The sequence below is a fragment of the Esox lucius genome, chromosome 6, assembly GCF_011004845.1.
Source record: "Esox lucius isolate fEsoLuc1 chromosome 6, fEsoLuc1.pri, whole genome shotgun sequence".
Classification (NCBI taxonomy): domain Eukaryota; kingdom Metazoa; phylum Chordata; class Actinopteri; order Esociformes; family Esocidae; genus Esox; species Esox lucius.
The window spans coordinates 10,712,526-10,732,393 of NC_047574.1; the positions used below are offsets into that span (position 1 = coordinate 10,712,526).

The following is a 19,868-nucleotide window of genomic DNA, read 5'->3' on the forward strand; positions in this document are numbered from 1 at the left end:
TTCTGAGTTGCAATGCCCCATATTAGTTATATTTAGACTAAACCTAACAGCCCACATTTGTAATTTACTATGAAGGTTTAAGGATGTGCACATCACATATTTTCAAAACAATACATTCACTGCGGCGAATATAACTTTTTTTTTTATAGGGCAATATATATTTCATATCCATTGAGTTACATTGTGGCCATGGTATGGGAGGAGTAAAATGCCAGCATCAATTGCAAATACACAGTGCCCCTTGATTTATTTGCATATAATCACTGTATAGAGTCTTCTGAACATTTCCTACAACACATTCACTGCGGCGTATAGAATAGTTTTTTCTGTATGAGTTGTATCGTGGAAAAAGATGGTGTGGTAATATTGTGTTGCTAGATGTAGCACACCATTCCCTATGATTAGTGCACTTGCACAAACAGAAACTGCACTGAGATCAAAAGGCCTTCTTCCACAACACCCCATCTTCTCCCACTCTCAGCCACTGGTCTCACACTCATATTTTGTTTAGCAGTGGAATCACTTTATACATTTGGGTCCTTGTTCTCTTGATTTAACTCTGGAAAATTCTGTTTATTTCCTGTAATTTCCTTCAAAAGGTGAAATAAGTAACCTTGTGGATAATGCTGGAGTTTAGACAATATAACATTTAAAGAAAAACAAATAAAAAGGTTATGTAATTAAATCAATGATCTTCAGAAAGATCAGTTTCTGACTTAAAAAAGTACAACATGGATTTTTGTTTTTCACCAAACATTTATTGGTTCAGCATGTTTCACTGACAGCATACTCAGTGCAATCTAAACAGCATTGAAATGAACCCTTAGAATAATCTTCCTTCCTAAGAGATTTCCCTTCAGTCTGAAGATTGTCAAGAATGTCAGGGGAATGATAGAACATACACATCATTATGGGGAAAGCTACCTGCAGTGTAATTTCCCATTCATAGACATTAGGAACATAAAGGCAAGGTTAAACTCTGTCTAATTGTTTTAGCGTAACTGCAGAAAGGGAAGCTAAGAGTATAGTGGAATTGTGGGTCACCATGGGCCTCACCAATTTATAGGTCATTATGAAATGCATCTATGAATGTCTATCCCTGAATGCCACTGACGCTTGCCAGAAACAAACAGACAATGCAGGTACCAAACGTTTGATCCCATTGACACATGGGCCATGGCTACCCTACTCAAGGAGAAATAGGATAGAGCTATCACAAAGAGCAGTACAAGACATGTACACAACATACAGGCCTATCCCAGGATAAGGAAGACAGTAGAAGTATTCAACCATTGACATAGCTCTACGGAGATGGAGACCCTCTTCAAACTACTGATTGGTGGTTTTACAGTGATTGGTACAACCACAGAGCACAGTGGGTAATAATAAAAAAAAAAAAAGTAAAAACAGTTTGTAAAAATTGGGTAAATTTCCCACCTAGACTCCCTTTTTCAGTTTTTAAATCGGTCATATTTTGTCATTTAAACAACTAGCTGGCCTCAGCTGTAGAAATCACTGTTTAAGTGCACAAGTGCAAATATTATTCCAATGTAACATAAATACTCTATATACCATGTTGTTACAAGACTTGGAAGTGTGGTAACGCAAGACTGACTTTCAAATAGATGAAGTTCAGTAAGTCTTCTCAGGGATCCATTAAACAGGGTAAGAACCAAACTCTACAGGCTTGTTATTCTATGATATAATAGCGTACTGTCATTAGGTGTCCCTAAATAAGCTTGGTGAATAAATACTATCCTTACAACGTATTAACAAATTACTTTATAATTAAATTGTGTTGGTCTGCGCACAGTATAGTGAATATGAACACTTCTGTGCAACTAAGGCCATTTATCAAGTGCGTCCACATCATATTTGAAAATCAGCTCAAGTTTAAACAATACGTTTTCTAATAGCCAAAACGATAGCCTCCGTTTTTTCTTTGACTACAAGTACAGTGTGAGATCCTTTGAGAATTATAGTATTACCAACCAATATTTCTAACCCTTTTCCCCCCCGACTGGCACACGAAGCAGAAGAAAGCTGCTCATAGACAGCGATCTGAAGTACTTTACATGCGTCGTCGTCCCCCCCCCACACCTTTCTCTACTTCTTGGCTTTGCCCTGGGCTGCCACAGCCTCCATGGCCTTCCTGACAGTCTCCTCATCCCCCAGGAACTGCATGGGCTTCACAGGCTTCAGGTTCTTGTCCAGCTCATACAGGATGGGAATGCCGGTGGGTAGGTTGAGCTCCATGATGGCCTCCTCAGACATACCTTTAAGGGGCGGCACAGAATAGGAACAATGACTATGTCCAGTGTTCTAGTGGGACAAAATATTCATGAATTATTGGGTAAACTTTGCTCTTCCTGGTAAAAAAAACCCAAAAAATAAATAACATTCAGTCAACATTCATATTCTTTCAATGCATTTTTCTGTAAAAGAAGTAAACTGTCAACTGTTATTTTCTACCCCTGACAAATTCTGATTAAGCAATAGAAGTGGTGAAAAGGAAGCACACAGTTTGAATCTTACAAAGGGAAGTTGAGGAGGAGCACTTTTCAGTGTGCGTTGATATAAATGTAACGCAATTTATACAGACCTGTTAGAATGTGTAGATGGTTAAACCACAGGAAAAAAATAAAATAAATAATAATAATATTATATTTCTACATTTACTGCCCACACAACCACCATGACTCAGTTCCAGTTCTAGTGATAAATCACTGTGTGCACTCTGTATTAGCACACCTGCATTTGTTTTAGCACCCTGATTTGAATAACTGGGACCATTAATAGCTTGTTAACATGTATGTTAGTGTTAGGACGTAACCAATGTCTGCACACCCAGGGTCTTCTCAGAGCCAAGCGGAAGGAAAACACTGTCCTGAGGAGGTTATTACTACCTACCCTCAAGATGCTTGACAATGCCCCGGAGGCTGTTGCCGTGGGCCGCAATGAGAACCCTCTTGCCCTGCTTGATCTGGGGCACAATCTCATCATTCCAGTAGGGAAGTGCACGGGCGATGGTGTCCTTCAGGCTCTCGCAGGACGGCAGCTGCTCCTCGGATAGGTCACCATAACGACGGTCCTTAAGACAAGAGGGACACATAACAAATGGAAAAATTACTTAAAGGCAATCTAGGCCTATTTCCTCAAACGAGCAGATGCCATTCAGTCAAATACATTAATGGGTAGTTTTTAAAAAAAGTATTTGTGCTTACAAGGGCTTCACAGGAACCCATTCCAGAGTGCAAAGAGAGAACAAATGCTTAAGCAGAGACACACTGTCAGATAAATACAAAATATATAATGGATACCTTAAACCAGGGGTAGGCTACTACTGTCTTAGAGCACTGAAACACTTGTTTTTTGGTTTCTACTTGCTAGTCACTTGCCCACAATAGCCCAGCATTTGGAATACTGGGTTATTTTGGTTTTCCAAAACCTTGATCCTTTGTCTGAGGTAATTATTGAGAGATGGCAAGGAAAGTAAATGTGCACACTCTTGCCTTCTTTATGTGCATCATTAAGCAAATTTCAATCCCCAAACAAATGTCTACAAGTATAAAAACAAATTAAGTTAGCCACGCAATATATTTTACTGAAATGATACACTATTATAGGCTTTATTAGAAATGCTTTTCTCTTCTGACAAAAAGGCAATATCAGTGGGGGTTGGGCAGCTTTAATAACTCTTGCAGTTGGACTCACAATTACTTTTGATGCAAGTAGACTATTGACAGAAGTAGGACTATGCCTTTGTATACATACATACACACACACACATCTCTGCTAGTCCTACCTGATTATGGCAGATTTTTAACACATCATGACCCCTCTCAGTGCAGATGACGCTCACAAATCAATTCTGATCTCCACTGAACTTTAGTCTTCTATATCGTACTCCTCTGCAAAACATTAACTCACTAGGAATACCTTTCATTTCAACAGTTCCAGGTCAGCAGGGTTTATCAAACTAGTTTAAATATTATTTTGCCAATATTATTTGGAACAAAAGTTCTGGACAGAACCGCACCCCTCTGCCCTAATATGTGGTCTTCCCATTGGACCTGGTAGTGCAGACAATCCAGACATGAGTGGTACCTATAGAGCTTTGCAGTACTTGTGAGCATTGCATTTAGTTTGGGAAGCAGCCATAGTGTAAAGCATTCATCTCAACAGAACACACAGCCCATAATAGCCTAGAACTTTCCCTGGTAAAGAACACTTCTGGGTTGCCCTGACAGCAGTCTTGGCTAGGCATTAATCCAATTAGAACCCCCAGACTCCAATCACACCTCCTGTTGACTAATGCATCTCAAGGACAGCTCATCAATGAACTGTTGAAAGCACATGGTGATTATGGCCTCTGCATTTCAACCATTTCCCTTATTTTGCTTTGCAACTTGCAACTCAAATTTAGGAGCACCAGTGAACTTACAAAACGTATTGTGATAATTAATAGGTAATTGTCTCCTGTGCTTCTAATGTACATGTGCTCCAACATATTTCCATTTACTTTGAGATATGATCTACAGAAACATTAGTAAAAGGAACAAACCCTATTGTCAAAAACAATATTAAAAATCTTCCAAGACTGCCACTACAGGCTATTCAGAATGTGATTGTGCATGCCTAAACACAGATTCTGATGATTATGTCAAGCTTGTCAGGTGTCTGATCCATGTCTGTGTACACTGGGGACATGCCCCACAAAGATAAAACAGGTAAAACCTCACATATGGTTCCCATAGTTTTAAGGCAGGTCCAAAATAGGGAAAATTGGATTTAATAACCCTTTAATGGTTAAGTTTTGGAAGAAAAAGGAATTTTTTTAAATTGGTACTACTTTCAGGTTTACGCATCACTGTCTAGGTTTATGGACATGGCTATGTTAAGTGTAGACATAGGTTATTTGCTTAGGGTAATGGTTAGGGCTAGGAAATAGATGGCCCCTTTAGAAGGCCCCGCAAGAAATAAAAAGCAACGTTCCATCTCATGGGTTAGATTTACGGTAAAATTGACTATTCGGTAAGATTTAGAATTAGTGTTAGTTTTCGGCATTAGGGCTTAGTTTTTGTCCACGTTTTGGCATGAGTTTTAGATTACTGAGGTTAGGTTTAGGGAAATAGGTGCCTCACCTTGCTTATTATAGTGTAGAAGTCATGGTCAGGGTCCATGGTGGGAGGGGGGATATCAAAGCTCCGCCTCCAGATCTTCACCTGAGCCTCTCCATGCTTGGCTGCAGTCTCTGACTTGTTTAAGCCCGTCAGGCCACCATAGTGGCGCTCGTTGAGGCGCCATGTCCGGTGGACAGGAAGCCACATCTGGTCAATGCTGTCAAGACACAGCCAGAGGGTGCGGATGGCCCTCTTCAATACTGATGTATAGCACACATCAAACTCATAGCCAGCATCTAAGAAAGAGAAAGGGCTTTGATCAAAGTTTTATTAGGACGATTATGGTAGGTGGATCAACATGTCAACACCAGGAAATCAACCAATGGTCAAGTTCGTCATTGTGACAAAGGTCTCCACTGGGAGTAGTTCTACAGCACCATGATGGCAGGAGATCACTGCCAGAAAATGTATATATAAAGTTGCCTCAAAATAAAGGGGCATAGATTCCCCCCTTTATTTAGGACCAATTTGAGTCTGGCGTGTGGAGTAACCCAGGAGGCTGTGCAACTGGCCAGCACCACCTGGGTTTGGGATTGTCAGTATTCATAGTCCCTCCAGTGCCTAAAGATTACAGTTTAGAGTTCCTGGTTGGGCAAGCAGTGTAAAAAGAAGGGTATATGCTTTGTAGGCCACATGTCTTGACATCAATTGTCCAGAGTCTGCTGGGAGTTGCTCCATGAGGTAGGGGTAACAATCAGTTACCAGGAAGCACATGTATGTTGGGTACATAACGAACATTGAATCTTCTGGAGTAATATGTTTAAATTAAGATACTACATATGTATTCTACCTCCTGCTGCGTAAAACAGTAGTAAATCAAAGATAAGCAGAGTTCTGAGAAACAAAGTACGGAGGCAAGGCTGTATATGAAACGTCAGCCTACATAGCATAGCATATTAGTAGCCTTAGTTGAGGCTAAAGCTTAGTCAGGAAGATACCCCAGTTACTATTTCCCCAACAACACTGAACCGCACCAAGCAGTACGTCTAGAACGGCACGTTCGCATCCTTCGGAAAAACTGTAACGTCAAGCGGTAGAAAACGTTCCTATTTGCTCATTGGTCCTCAGTGACATTGGGGCTGGACAAGGTGGAGGTCGCGGAACCAAAATGCAAATCGTTGGAGTCATCTCACGACGTTGTTGGTATTGCTAACAAAAATGTTTAAACATTTTAAAAAAAAACAGGCATATAATAACCATACATAAAACAAGAATTGAAATTCCTTAAGTTGCCAAAAAGGCATCGTGTGGGCACTGGGGAACGGCCAGCAGTCAACTGAAATGGTACACATTTGATTGCGCGTTTCATGTATTATACAGTCTGAGGAGTTGTTCTAATCCACGTTTTAGAGCTAGTATACCTTTCAGGGCCTGTCCTCCTTTTCTCGCCTCCCGTTCTCCAGTCTCGCTCAGATCAGCGTCAAACCAGCCACAGAATCGATTCTCCTGGTTCCAGTTGCTCTCTCCGTGGCGGATCAGCACCAGCTTGTAGGCGGCCATAACGATAGATTATGTTCTTCAAATTAAAAAAGACCTCGCTTAAAATTGAATTGACGGCAAAGGAGGAATGGATGGACCCTTGCAACCTTCAATTCTAGATAGAGAATACGAGTGATGTGATTGGTTATTTTTTTTTTTTTTTAATTTATGCGTTTCACTCTTTCCTCTGCTGTACTTCCTGCATATTTATTGACCAATGAAATGAAGGTAGGCGGGGTCATGGACGTTTACATGACCTTCATAGGCTAAAAATTACATTAGGTAGGCTATGGCACAACCGTTTTATATTTCAGTAACATAAGCATGACTTTTACCCACTTACTATAATGTTTACAACCCATTTACTATAACGTTACTACTGTGTTTCAGTAGCACCAAAAGCAACCACTGAATGTTGATTGAAAGTACATGAAATGTTACGATAGAAGACTTTAGAGATTTAAACAGCTCTCAAGTCTGATTAATCATATTTACTTGATTAGAAACCTAGCTATATGGCAGACAGCACATTTTGTTTTATAAATGCCATCGATTTTGCTGTCACCTCAAGCATCCCTTAGAAAATGGGCAGTACCGCGAGGAGGCTGGGCAGAGGAAACGCCAATCGCCGGCCTCCATTCTGCGAGGGCGGCTCTATATGCGGAAAATGACGGTCTTGTTATGTTTGAAAGCTCGACAGAGGCCAGTAGAATCATCATGCAGCTTTGAAACAACGTTGAAACACATCGTCCGATTATCTCATCCTGGCTCCTTCTTTTCCACTCACCTGTCCCCGTAATACCCCAAATTCCCCTCTGGAATGGACGAAACCAGCCCACTTGTTTCCCCTCTCCAGGAGTCCATAGACTACAGCCTAAGCGAAGCCAACAATCTAAGAACGCCGGGTTCTGTGGTACGAGTGTCGGCTGGGAGCCCTGGACGCAGCCGAGAAAGACAGCCGCTTTTGGACAGGGACAGAGGGAATTCTCCTCGGGACCCTCACAGGAATGACTTTCCCGATGACCCGGAGTTCAGAGAAATCGTTCGGAAAGCAGAACAAGCCATAGAAGAAGATATATTTCCAGAGAGGATCTTCCAAGGATCCAGTGGGAGCTACTTCGTCAAAGACTCTCAAGGGGTGAGAGAGACTGACGGACATCTACCCATAATAGTTTTTCTAGAAAGTCAGACGTAGGGAGATAAATGTATAACAGAAATATGGATAGAGAGGAAGCAATTGCTGTCATTTTTAACATTAGTTATTTTTTTATTAAAAAACATCAGCCGAATAACTAAGTGTTAACAAACAACAGCATTACATTATTTTGCTAACATGTTCTACTCCGGAAACCTGCTGTTGCTGATTCTGGCCCTGACAGCCCACTGATGTCATCATGTTCTGGTGCGCGTTTCACCAACTCCACGATCTCTCTGCAGTGTTTCGTTTGAGTGATAAATTGCTGTTAAAATACATTTTTGCATGGTGGTTTGCAGACCTTCTTCGTCGTAATACTTGTTCAACCATGCCTGGTTATGACAAGCATCGTGGGTTAGGGGGGAAGAACCCTCGGTGGGCTGCCAGCCTAACAGTGGTCAAGCCTGGTGGGTTGTGTGCCTGCAATGGGAAGCACTTGTCCCCAGACATAGTTCTAAGTATGGGAAAGTTATACGGTCCTAGACCTGTGCCCTGGGGCAATGTCTATAAAAAACCAGTGTGGTTTACTGTGCACACAGGCCCAATCTCTCTGTCAATGTCAGTTCTCATGCCTAAGCAAACCACAGTTGCGGTCCTTATGTAGAAAACATGGAGACACTGACATAAAGGAGGGCTTTTTATAGGGCATGCATGGAGACATATTTACAGAAACATTAGATGCATTGTTCACGCCGTGGTGAGATCTGCCCTAGACCTGTCAAGGTGTTTTTGTTTTAACCCATTGAAAATCAATTTGCTGTATGTGTGTAGGCTATCCTGTGTTGGTTACCGTTGAGATGTTGTAACTCAGAAGACATCATGTGCTAGCAAACAAATTGTTTGCAGATATGTCTTTTTTCTCCTGAGATAGGCCTGGTAATCAGCATACTCAGACTGTCTGAAGATGGACCATTGATTCCATACCCCCCCTCCCTCTCTCTCCCTCTTTATCTCTGTCTCTCATTTTTTTTTCTCAGTGAGTCTCACCTTCTCTCTATAATCTACATCTCATGTTTATATTTCTCTTTGTTTTTCGCTCTTTCTCCTGTATCAATTCAACACACTCATTAAACATGGGACAATTCCATTTCAAACCCTGTAAAAGCACAAGGTCTTTTCATTTGAAACAGATGGATTAACTCTAAAGTTTGATCATTCCCATATGGACCAGTGAGAGCTAATAAAGGCAGCTGATAACCTTATTACTAGGCAGTGTTTCAGCCAGGGCTGCAGGCTGCGTTCCAGGGCGTCTTTACTGCAGGCCGGCTGTGTAGTGGTGTTGAGTCATACGCATTTCCATGATGCCCTCAACTCTCACAATGCCTCCAGATTGGCGTTGTTGTTTTTTGAGATGTTCTTTATCAAATGGAAAACCACGGCTCAGGTCTGAATTTTAAGCGATGGAATTACAACAATGGCATATCAACGATGATTCCAGTTACCGGCCTTTCTTGGAGATCTTACCATCTGCATATCCAGTGAGACTGAATTTAAGATGTCCTGGGACCTGCCCATACACTACAAAAGACAGCCTCATTCACTGTGCTCTACCTCCTATGCAGCTCCCTTTAGTGTAGATCATGTGAGAACATTTAATCTGATTTACTTTAATGGGTTGCAAAACCATTCCAATTTTGCTCCTTAGCCCCAACATGCAGGTGCTCTTGGCCCATGAATCACCCTCTTTATGGCGGATTTGTCACGTTACTTCCTCTGACAGGAAGGGCAGATAGACTGAGTCATGGTTAGAAAAGGGACATGGTTAATGTTGACAATAAGCAAACGCTGTAGGCACCTTCAATGTATACTTAAATTAACTAGTTAGTACTTCAAACAATCACATTTATTTTATAAAGCCCTTTTTACATCAGCATGTCACGAAGTGCTTTTACAAAACACACAGCCTGAAAGTTCCACATTTATATTCAAATATCACCTATACTTTCAAAATATCTAGTGGCTTTTCTTCCTCAATATTTTTATAGGTATATTAAAATGCAGCTTTTCTGTGTAGGTGTACCCCAACAGCAGAATGACGTGGGTTTAAACCAGTCAGATAAAATATTTCTGCAAGTGGACTGCTAAATGGCCAGTTAATTTTTCTTTAGAATGCTCATTGGCAAGTTTTCAACTGGTCTGAGAAATAAGTAAGTTTTTTTTTTTGTTTACATTTTACTATGTTTTAGCTCTGGTCCAGAAAATTACTGGTCTATGAGATTTGAACTATTGGAGAAAAGATGCAAAGTCTTTGTGCCATCAGGTTCCATTAAGATATGCTCCTCCTGAGCTGTCTTGGTACACTGTAATTGTGCTGTTGAGATGATAATCCAACTCCGTAATCCAACATTGTAAACCAACACTGTAAGAACTGTAATATTGTGGTGTGGTTTCAGGTGAAGTTGTACTTTACATTAAAAACTCCAGAATTATTATATTATAAGGGGACAGTAATTTATGTCAATGGGATAACGTTAAAAAAACATTTTCTCTTTTTCTTAATATAGAGGCTCCGGAAAAAATTAAGAGACCACTGCACTGCCCTGTTGAAAAGGAAAGTTTTGAGTGAGGAACAGAAGCGCTCAATTTGCAGTGGCCTCTTAAATGTAACCCTTCTGTTCCTCACTCAATATCTTTCTTTTTTTGGAAAGGAAAGAAAAAGGTGCAGTGGTCTCTTATTTTTTTCTGGAGCTTTATTCTAGATTCATTACACATAAAGTGAAACTTTTCATGCGTTATCTGTTTCAGTCTTGATGATTACGGTTTACGGTTCATGCAAAAATCCAGTATCTAAAAATACTGGAATAAAAACTTTATAATACAGAAATGCCGACCTGAGAAGAGCTCTGATCAGCAAATTAACTACCTGAGCCTTCGATCTCTGTCTGGTTCAGTACACACAGCCACAATCATGGGGAAGACTGCTGACTTGACAGTTGTCCAGAAGACACTCATTGACATCCTCCACGAGGAGGGTAAGACACAGAAGGTCATTGCTGAAAGGGCTGGCTGTTCGCAGAGTGCTGTATCAAAGCATATTCATGGAAAGTTGACTGGAAGGGAAAAGTGTGGTAGGAAAAGGTGCACAAGCAACAGGGATGACCGCAGCCTTGAGAGGATTGTCTTGCAAAGCCGATTCAAGAACTTGGGGGAGCTTCACAAGGATTGGACTGAGGCTGGAGTCAGTGCATCAAGAGCCACCACGCACAGACGTATCCAGGAAATGGGCTACAAGTGTCGCATTCCTGGTGTAAAGCCACTCCTGAACCAGGGACAACATCAGAAGTGTCTTACCTGGGCGAAGGAGATAAAGAACTGGGCCGTTGCTCAGTGGTCCAAAGTCCTCTCTTCAGATTAAAGGACATTTTGCATTTCATTTGGAAATCAAGGTCCCAGAGTCTGGAGGAAGAGTGGAGAGGCACAGAATCCAAGTTGTTTGAAGTCAAGTGTGAAGTTTCCACAGTCAGTGATGATTTGGGTGCCATGTTATCTGCTGGTAACCAGAGTCAATGCAGCCATCTACCAGGAGATTTTAGAGTACTTCATGCTTCCATCTGCTGACAAGCTTTATGAAGATCCTGATTTCATTTTACTAGCAGGACTTGGCATCTGCCCACAGTGCCAAAATGACATGTTACTTGTTTGCTACCCATGGTATTACTGTGCTTGATTGGCCAGCCAACTCGCCTGACCTGAACCCTATAGAGAATTGTCAAGAGGAAAATGAGATACACCAGACCCAATAACACAGACAAGCTGAAAGTCGTTATTAAAGCAACCTTAAAGCAAGCTTCCATAACACCTCAGCAGTGCCACAGGTTGATTGCCTCCATGCTACACCGCATTGATGCAGTAATTCGTGCAAAAGGAGCCCAGACCAAGTGTTGAGTGCATAAATTAACATACTTATAAAACCTATGCAGGTGTTTTGAGTTTTTTAGCAGATTTGTGCTCTTGTCAGGTCAACATTTCAGTATTATAAATTTTTTGATTCTAATATTTTGAGATATTGGATTTTTGATTTCCATTAGCTGTAAGCTGTAATCATAAAGATTGAAACAAAAAAGGCTTGAAAGTTTTCACTATGTGTAATGAATCTAGAATATATGAAAGTGTCACTTTTTGATTTGAATTACGGGAAAAAAAATGAACATTTCCACAATATATATATTTTTTGAGATGCACCTGTAAGTAACAGCCATCGTCCTTTAGTAGTGTGTAACAAGTACCAATAATAAACTGTCTTTGTGCAGAAGGCCATCGGTGTGTTCAAGCCGAAGAACGAGGAGCCGTACGGTCAGCTGAACCCAAAGTGGACCAAGTGGCTCCAGAAGCTGTGCTGTCCCTGTTGCTTTGGACGAGACTGTCTGGTTCTGAACCAGGGTTATCTGTCTGAGGCTGGGGCCAGTCTGGTGGACAAGAAACTAGAGCTGAATATTGTGCCCCGAACCAAGGTAGGGAGGGTTACATGGCAGACACACACACACACTTTCCATTACAGACTTACTAGAATATTCTAATCACATTACATTGTAAAGGACCGAAACATTTCAAAGATCATTAACGCAGAGACACTCAGGGCTGTAGAAAATACATTGTCCATCCCACAGTCAGTGTGCCTATATTGGCCAAAAAAGAGCTGTCTCTAGCCAGTTTACTTACTTTAGTCCTAGATAGTCCTGCAATCCACACACTGTAACATTTACATTGAAGTCATTTAGCTGACAGTAATCAAGAATGAATTGCAATATTGAGGTCATACACTGTCATACCTTTTTTGTCATACCTTTTTTGCCCAGGTCTACAACCTGGGCATTGCAAGGCAGTACATAGACTGTGCAAGGCTGTGCAAGGCTGTACATTATCAAGGTCAGCAGCCTGCACCCACATCTCAGGCTTCCCAAAAGGGATATGATTGGCTGTTATTTAAAAAGCTTTTCTTCCAGACTTCCAACATCAACACTCTCTGGTCTCCACCCTGTTCAACTCTGACCCCAAGAGTTCCGGAGCTTGCTGGTTTTCTCTTCTACCTCTTTAAATCGCACCCCCCTGGAATGGAACTGGCCTTGTAGCTCCAGAGTTGATTTGGATGGATCTAGGTCATTTTGCATGCAGAAAAATTTTAGTTGACATCAAAACAACCTCCTCTGTGCTGTTGGTGAGACAATAGTAGCTACCAGGTCGACAAGGCCTTTGTGTCTAAAAGCAAGACAACACGTTCAAATGTCATCAAATTCTGGAAGGAAACAAATGAATGGGTCATGGTTTACAAGGGACCAGTGTTAGATTGTCTTGGGACCAGTGTCCTGGCCAATGTCGCATTCCGATAGATGGAATGGGAGAACAGTCCAGAGCAGTGAGTTTCCCCTGCAGCCTGAGGCCAGTCCAGTGCTGAGGTAGCAGCACCGCTGTCAGTCACAGCCGAGTGCTGTCTTCAGTGTAGAAAGAGATTCTCCTCGTTGATGACGGCAACGTCCACGACCACACAGGGGGTCTGCCGTGACTGCACCAGAGGCTGTCAAAAGTCTCTTGACTGAAATGTTGGAATTCATTAAAATTAGAACGCTTGCAAGCAGTGACGTTGTGCCAGAGTGCCTTTTTTCTGTGTCCGTGGTCCGACACCAACTCAGACCGCGACCTCTCTCTCACTCAGCCACTCAAACCCACAGCCCTTTGTCCTTTCTGACCTCCAGGTGGTGTACTTGGCCAGTGATTCGTTTAACTACAGTGCTATAGACAGAGTCAAGTCTCGGGGAAAGAGGCTAGCTCTGGAGAAAGTTCCAAAAGTGGGACAGCGCTTCCACAGGATAGGCCTCCCTCCTAAGGTAGGTTAGATCGACGCTGAAGACCGTCAAACGGATTTAAGCTCTGAGGCATTACCTGAACTAAGATGCAATGATTGTAGTTTTTTGGTGCATATATTGTTTGGAAAGGCTCAGTGCCGTTAATCTCATATGCTGGGGTATTGAAAGGTATTAAAACCCAGTTCTTAATTTTGACTTTATTTTCTTTTTAAAGAAAGAAAAAGTATGATCAAATATCTTAGCCTTAGCAGTTGTGTTATAATATAATGTTTATTTAATTGGCTTAATTTTTGGCTTGTATAATATAGCTTAGTATTTGAGTAATGTATTTTACACAATGGTTTTGTCTTTATCAACCATGTACAAACTATCCCACATAATACATGTTCCACATGGCTCAGGTGGGATCATTCCAGTTGTTTGTGGAAGGCTATAAAGATGCAGACTATTGGCTTAGAAGGTTTGAGGCGGAGCCTCTTCCAGAGAACACCAATCGTCAGCTTCAGCTTCAGTTTGAGAGACTGGTGGTCCTCGATTACATCATAAGAAACACAGGTGTGTATGTGTACACAGAAAAACCCACGGTTCTAAATGTCATTGTGTGGAAAAAGTGTGTGGTGGCAGGGAGGATATTTGACAATGTGTTTCAGTTTAATCCTGAATCTTTGTTGATGTTTACAGATCGGGGGAATGACAACTGGCTGTTAAAATATGACTGTCCAATGGACATGGAAGGGAACCGGGTAAGTAGACCTAAGACCTTTCAGCGTCGGCAGCAGGCGCTGAAAGGTAAAGGATCGAACCATAGATCCTCCAAACACATCTGGCCAAGCCAGTCCAAATCTCATCACACTGTTCAAGACAGAAGCTCCTCACATGTACTCACAAGGTTGAGGCTACAACATTCTTCAAATTTACTACCACGATTCGCAGGTACCCCGATCTTCCCAAGGGGTCACTGGAGAGCGACGTGACAAGGCTCCCCAGTCTGACTATCCACCCATCCACGCCAACAGTACACTGCCAATTTGCGCAACCCTATGCTGGAATGTCCAGAATGTCATATTCTTACCCAAAGTTCTCTCTCTCTTTCTGCTCTCTCTTTTTCATGCGCGTGTGTGTGGGTTGTAGGACACAGACTGGGTGATGGTAAAGGAGCCTGTCATCAGACTGGCTGCCATAGACAATGGCCTGGCCTTCCCAATCAAACACCCTGACTCCTGGAGAGCCTGTGAGTCAAACGCACACACACACACACACACACACACACACACACACACAGAGACAGACTGAGAGAGCCTCATACAGAGAAAAAGGAAGGAACACACACCAAGACAGACTGAAGTCTTGATTTCTTCCCTCCTGTCTGCGTAGATCCATTCTATTGGGCGTGGCTATCCCAGGCTAAGGTTCCTTTCTCCCAGGAGATTAAAAACCTGGTGCTGCCCAAACTGATGGATCCGAACTTCATCAAAGACCTGGAAGAAGACCTCTATGAACTCTTTAAGGTTAGCAGGGGGTTTCTAGATGTTTGTGTTGTTATATGAACTCCTGAGGACCACACCAGGGACCTCACTAGAGATTCATGGATAGGGGGACTAAGCCCTCTTTTAGGGAGGTCTGGGCATACTCCCCCAAAACTTTTTTCATAATGTTTTTTCAGAGTAACAACTGGTGTAAAAAGGTTATTTTTTGTTAAGGCTGGCTAAAAGTATACCTGTCTCACAGTTTGTTAAAAATGTATTATACTTAAAAAAAAAAAAGAGAAATTAATAATTGGATCTCCCTTTCTTTGAACAGAATACATAGAAAAATGTTGACTTCAAACGTAAACAATAATTATTCTGTGAAACACGCATTGTTTCGCAACAGTATTCTGTTTAAACAAAAAAATTTAACATAACTAATCTTGTAGAACCCCTTATTATCAGCATATCAAACAGCAATTATGAAATCCATCTTCCTGTACTGAGTAATCATTTGATCAAGTCATCAATGTTTTGTGATTATTAGTGACATAAATTTTTAGCTAGCATGTCATTAATGATAATTTCAGAAATTTTAGTGGAAATATTAATATTTTCAGGTAGTTGGTTAGCGATGTAGCTAAAAAAAACAAAAAACAAAATATTTTGTTGAATTACATTATAATTTCTTTTTATTTGTCTTAAAATGACAGATCGTAGTCTTTGAAGTGTCTTCAAGGAAGTTGTGGCTAACTTTCTTGCCTTACAGTAACCTACCTAAAGAAAAAAATTATATCATGTATAGTCTGTCGCGCATGTCAAATTTCGCAAATGGCAACTTGTCTAAAACAATTTCCATACATGACATTTCTTATCTAATAAATGTTTTTATAACCTCTACACATTTCTATGAAAAATGGTGATGGCCAACTGAAAGGGTATTATTTATTAGCTAACGTATCATTGTTTTCAAGTGCATTTATATTTTGAACTTGAGAGGATTTAGTTCTTCGACCACGAGAAACGGCCGATAATATGGAGAGGTTAAGCCACTGTTTGCAGAAAGGGAGCTGGCTTCAGATGAGCAAGTTATGTTCAAAGTATCAAACTCAACCGAACATGCTGCCAAATGAACACGATTCTATACAACTTTTAAGACGATTACAATGCAATGGAACAGTTGACGAAAAAAAGAAATCACAGAGAAAATATACTGACTGATAAATTGATTTGTTTAGGTGGGGCTATTTAATATTTTAGGGGGGGCTAAAATAGGCCAAGAGACGGCCCGGACCACAGAAACATTATGTGGGAGACACTATGCCACTTAACGCCACAAAGCAAGTTCTATTTCTCCATTCATCCCACAACCCGCTATATGCATCATGGCAGCTTTATTGAAGTAAAATCTTGTCCTGTTGTTTGTCCCATAGAAGGATCCCGGCTTCGACAGAGGGCAGTTCCATAAACAGATAGCGGTGATGAGAGGACAGGTGAGTTGTCGAGGGAATAACTGGACACTTTGGAACAGTGGTCATATTTGTCTTTATGCTGTCTGTCTGTAGTGCTTGCGGGCCCTTTTTGACGTTAACTCATGTGTAAACTCTGATGTCCCTGCCGCCAGATTCTGAACCTGACCCAGGCCCTGAAGGACAACAAGACCCCACTACACCTGGTGCAGATGCCCCCAGTCATAGTGGAAACAGCCAGAGCCCCACAGAGAGCCAACACAGAGTCCTACACACAGAGCTTCCAGAGCAGGAGACCCTTCTTCACCTGGTGGTAGTGAGGTGAGAATGCCACGAAGAGGGTGTGAAGACCAGACTTGGGAGGCACAAAGAAGGGAAGAGAAGAGTGGAAGAAAGAAAGAATATGAATGGAATGGGGAGGACAGAGGATGAGAGAGATGAAGAGGGAGGATGAGTGGAGGGACTAAAGAGTTGAGATGCAAATGCCAAGTAGAAGAGGACAGGAGAAAAGTGCATCATCCAAAAATGTTTGCCTTACTTCTTTTTCATCAGCCAATGAAGCTCCCATTTTTCACTTCTCCCACTCCATAGCCAATAGGAATCCATCATAGGCACAGTTATGCTTTAAGTACCAGAAAGACAGGAGGGTGGAGGAAATGAAGTGGGAAATTTGCTTTGACTATAGAAAGATTAACTATTGTCAGTATTCGGAATGAGCATTTTCTTACAAATGCTTATTTAAAAAAACAGAAAGACATTTGGGTAGCCCTGCTGGGTGGTAGTTCGCTAAAGTCTGATTAAGAAGACCAAAAACTGTGAAAGGATGACACTATGGCACAGCTTCCACTTGCCAATTGATGGTTCTATTGTAGCATTCTCCTTTAGTGTCCGTTTAGTTTCTATTACAGAGTAATAGAAATATTCCATATTTGGAAGTCCAATTGCTGTTAAAACCTTTAGACCAAACTGTACACTTTTATTTCCAATTTACAGCCTTCCATCTGTTATGGCCACTAAAGCACGAGATTACCATGAAGCATTGCCTGTAGCTAGCAAGCAGAAAAGAAATCAAATGTCCTGGTATTTGTAGTTATTTTTGTAATGTTCTATTAGGGTTGCCAAATTCTGGTAAAAATCCTTTTAAATGCTGACAAAAGTATATAGTTCCACCTGATTCACAACAGAAAACCCTAACCACAACAGAGTTTTCATTAAAGTTACTGGAATTGTCCAACCCTTATGGTGCATGTATTTTATCAGACACTCAGCATCTTTAGCACGAAGATCTTGTATTCAAAGTAGCCTAGTTAAACCAAACTCAGCTCTCCCAATTATTTTACCTCATGACTGCTGAGTTAAGTCTGGGTAATCAGACCATCACTGTCGGGCCAAGTTAACGTTGGTACTTGCAGTTCCTTGGGACTGAACTGCTGATGGAACTGGTGTAGTTCATTAGGACACACCGTGGCACAAGGTTTTGCAACGGAAAACAGGTTTGTTTCTTACTGGACAAGGCCAAGTGCTACCTTCCCATTTAATTTATCTTCTGACACATTTCTTCCATTTCATTCCCACTGAACATATACCAGGTAACAGTGCCTGTTGTTGAGTGCATGTGATGGCAGCCCTCTGGCCCGCCTGTGAGATGACATGTAGTCAGTCTCAAATATGCACATGCCTGTTTCCAGAAACCTAATTGTCTTTGTTATGCTGTTTAGTTTGTGTTGTTTTTTATGGATATTTCCTGGTGTAGCAGCCAAACTGTTCTACCAATGCATTGTATTGACAATTCACTGTAAACACACTTTAATGTATTCAAGAATTATATGTATAAAGAATTGTACTATTCCATTATTAAATCTCTATTGTCTTGTTTCATTGGCCTTAATCTGATTTTATATACAGTATGGGGAAGATATACACTGATCAGCCAAAACATTATGATCACCTACCTAATATGTTGTTGGTCCCCTGCCTGCCGCCAAAACAGCGCCGACCCGCCGAGGCGTGGACTCCAGAAGACCTCTGAAGGTGTGCTGTGGTTTCTGACACCACATTAGCAGCAGATCCTTCAAGTCCTGCAAGTTGTGAGGTGGAGCCGCCATCGATTTGGAGGCCTGGGCAATACCTTAAACTCCTCATCATGTTCCTCAAACGTCCATGGTAGACAATGGCCGAAACTCAAATCAACCAACACCAATTACAGTCTCTGCTTTTAAAGCCATGACCGGGAGAGCACAAGTACTGACATCTAGTGAGGTCAGAGAATTCATATTGCTTGTTAAAATGATATTCTGCAAAACCCTACAAATGACCACCAGGGGGAGAATGTTCAAAGAAGGATGCCATGGTGAGTCAGCTGGGATGAAGACGGAAACAGAGCTAACACAATTTCCTCTTCTGACAATAATATCTCTTCTACATGATACATTTCATTCTTGTTTCTTTACATTACATCCTCCTGAACAGATAATGGAGAGCCCAGTGAGAAGCTAATTAAATGAATCAGGTCTATTCGAGCCTGGCCAGTTTGTGTTACCACCAATAGTAGCATTTAGTAACATTTAATTTCAAAGGTCACATTTCCCCTGTAAAGACTGTAAAATTATATAATCAAAATGCCTATTGGCATTGTTGGTGGTGATGATTTGGATTTATCCAAGATAGTATCTACACTTCACTGACATGCAAAGGTCAAAGGAGAATGTAGTTGATTGTACTGGCTAGCTGGTATAATACCTTTCATAGGAGATACAGTCAGGTGATCAAGGGTTCTGGTTTGGGGTGGCTGTCTAAGAGGTCAGCACAATATCACCCTTTATGTGACAAGGGTGTTGTCCCCTTGGTCAGCATTCACATGTCAAAGAATCCCTATAATGCCTTGGTAGCCCTCTAGCTATCTCTATCCCTCCATCTAATCAGTCTGTTTTATCTGATAAACTTGCACAGGTGTCAAACCGGTTCCACGGAGGGCCGAGTGTCTGCAGGTTTTCGCTCTCACCTTGTACCTGATTGATTAATGAGTTCACTAATTGGTTAATTTCTACCCCCACCTGGTTGTTCAGGTCTGACCTGAGAACCAATTTAAAGGAAAACCCAAAGACCTGCAGACACTCGGCCCTCCGTGGAACCGGTTTGACACCCCTGTGATAAAGCTTATGGCCATACTAACTGTTGAGTCAAAAACACAATGCAACCCAAATGTAGCTGTAATTCCAACATAAACTATTTGTTTGGACATTAAACTCCCAGTATGTATTTTACAAATGGTTCAT

The 19,868-nt window shown here is 41.4% G+C and overlaps 2 protein-coding genes across 2 annotated transcripts; one reads left to right on the plus strand and one right to left on the minus strand.

Moving 5' to 3' along the window:
- Nucleotides 1-736: 736 nt before the first annotated feature.
- LOC105021389 (phosphoglycerate mutase 1-like) lies at nucleotides 737-6,811 on the minus strand. The gene is made up of 4 exons (XM_010889036.5): nucleotides 6,545-6,811; nucleotides 5,145-5,419; nucleotides 2,911-3,091; nucleotides 737-2,276 (listed from the first exon to the last, which is right to left on the minus strand). The coding sequence occupies exons 1-4, from the start codon at nucleotides 6,681-6,683 to the stop codon at nucleotides 2,107-2,109; spliced, it is 765 nt and encodes a 254-aa protein (XP_010887338.1). The 5' UTR covers nucleotides 6,684-6,811; the 3' UTR covers nucleotides 737-2,106.
- A 511-nt stretch (nucleotides 6,812-7,322) lies between these two features.
- Nucleotides 7,323-18,452, plus strand: LOC105021390 (phosphatidylinositol 4-kinase type 2-alpha). The gene is made up of 9 exons (XM_010889037.3): nucleotides 7,323-7,800; nucleotides 12,108-12,308; nucleotides 13,548-13,679; nucleotides 14,060-14,213; nucleotides 14,340-14,401; nucleotides 14,790-14,889; nucleotides 15,033-15,166; nucleotides 16,558-16,617; nucleotides 16,749-18,452. Exons 1-9 carry the CDS (start codon nucleotides 7,483-7,485, stop codon nucleotides 16,908-16,910), a joined length of 1,323 nt encoding a protein of 440 aa, XP_010887339.1. The 5' UTR covers nucleotides 7,323-7,482; the 3' UTR covers nucleotides 16,911-18,452.
- The last annotated feature ends 1,416 nt before the right edge of the window (nucleotides 18,453-19,868 follow it).

Bases quoted from the DNA above. Each gene is read 5' to 3' on its own strand.
- LOC105021390 (XM_010889037.3), top strand. From the start codon at position 7,483: ATGGACGAAACCAGCCCACTTGTTTCCCCTCTCCAGGAGTCCATAGAC. The intron at 12,309-13,547 runs GTAGGGAGGGTT...TCTGACCTCCAG, and splicing joins ATATTGTGCCCCGAACCAAG to GTGGTGTACTTGGCCAGTGA. The intron at 14,890-15,032 runs GTGAGTCAAACG...CTGTCTGCGTAG, and splicing joins CCCTGACTCCTGGAGAGCCT to ATCCATTCTATTGGGCGTGG.
- LOC105021389 (XM_010889036.5), bottom strand. From the start codon at position 6,683: ATGGCCGCCTACAAGCTGGTGCTGATCCGCCACGGAGAGAGCAACTGG. The intron at 3,092-5,144 runs GTGAGGCACCTA...TCTTGTCTTAAG, and splicing joins TCTACACTATAATAAGCAAG to GACCGTCGTTATGGTGACCT. The intron at 2,277-2,910 runs GTAGGTAGTAAT...CGCCCCTTAAAG, and splicing joins CATTGTCAAGCATCTTGAGG to GTATGTCTGAGGAGGCCATC.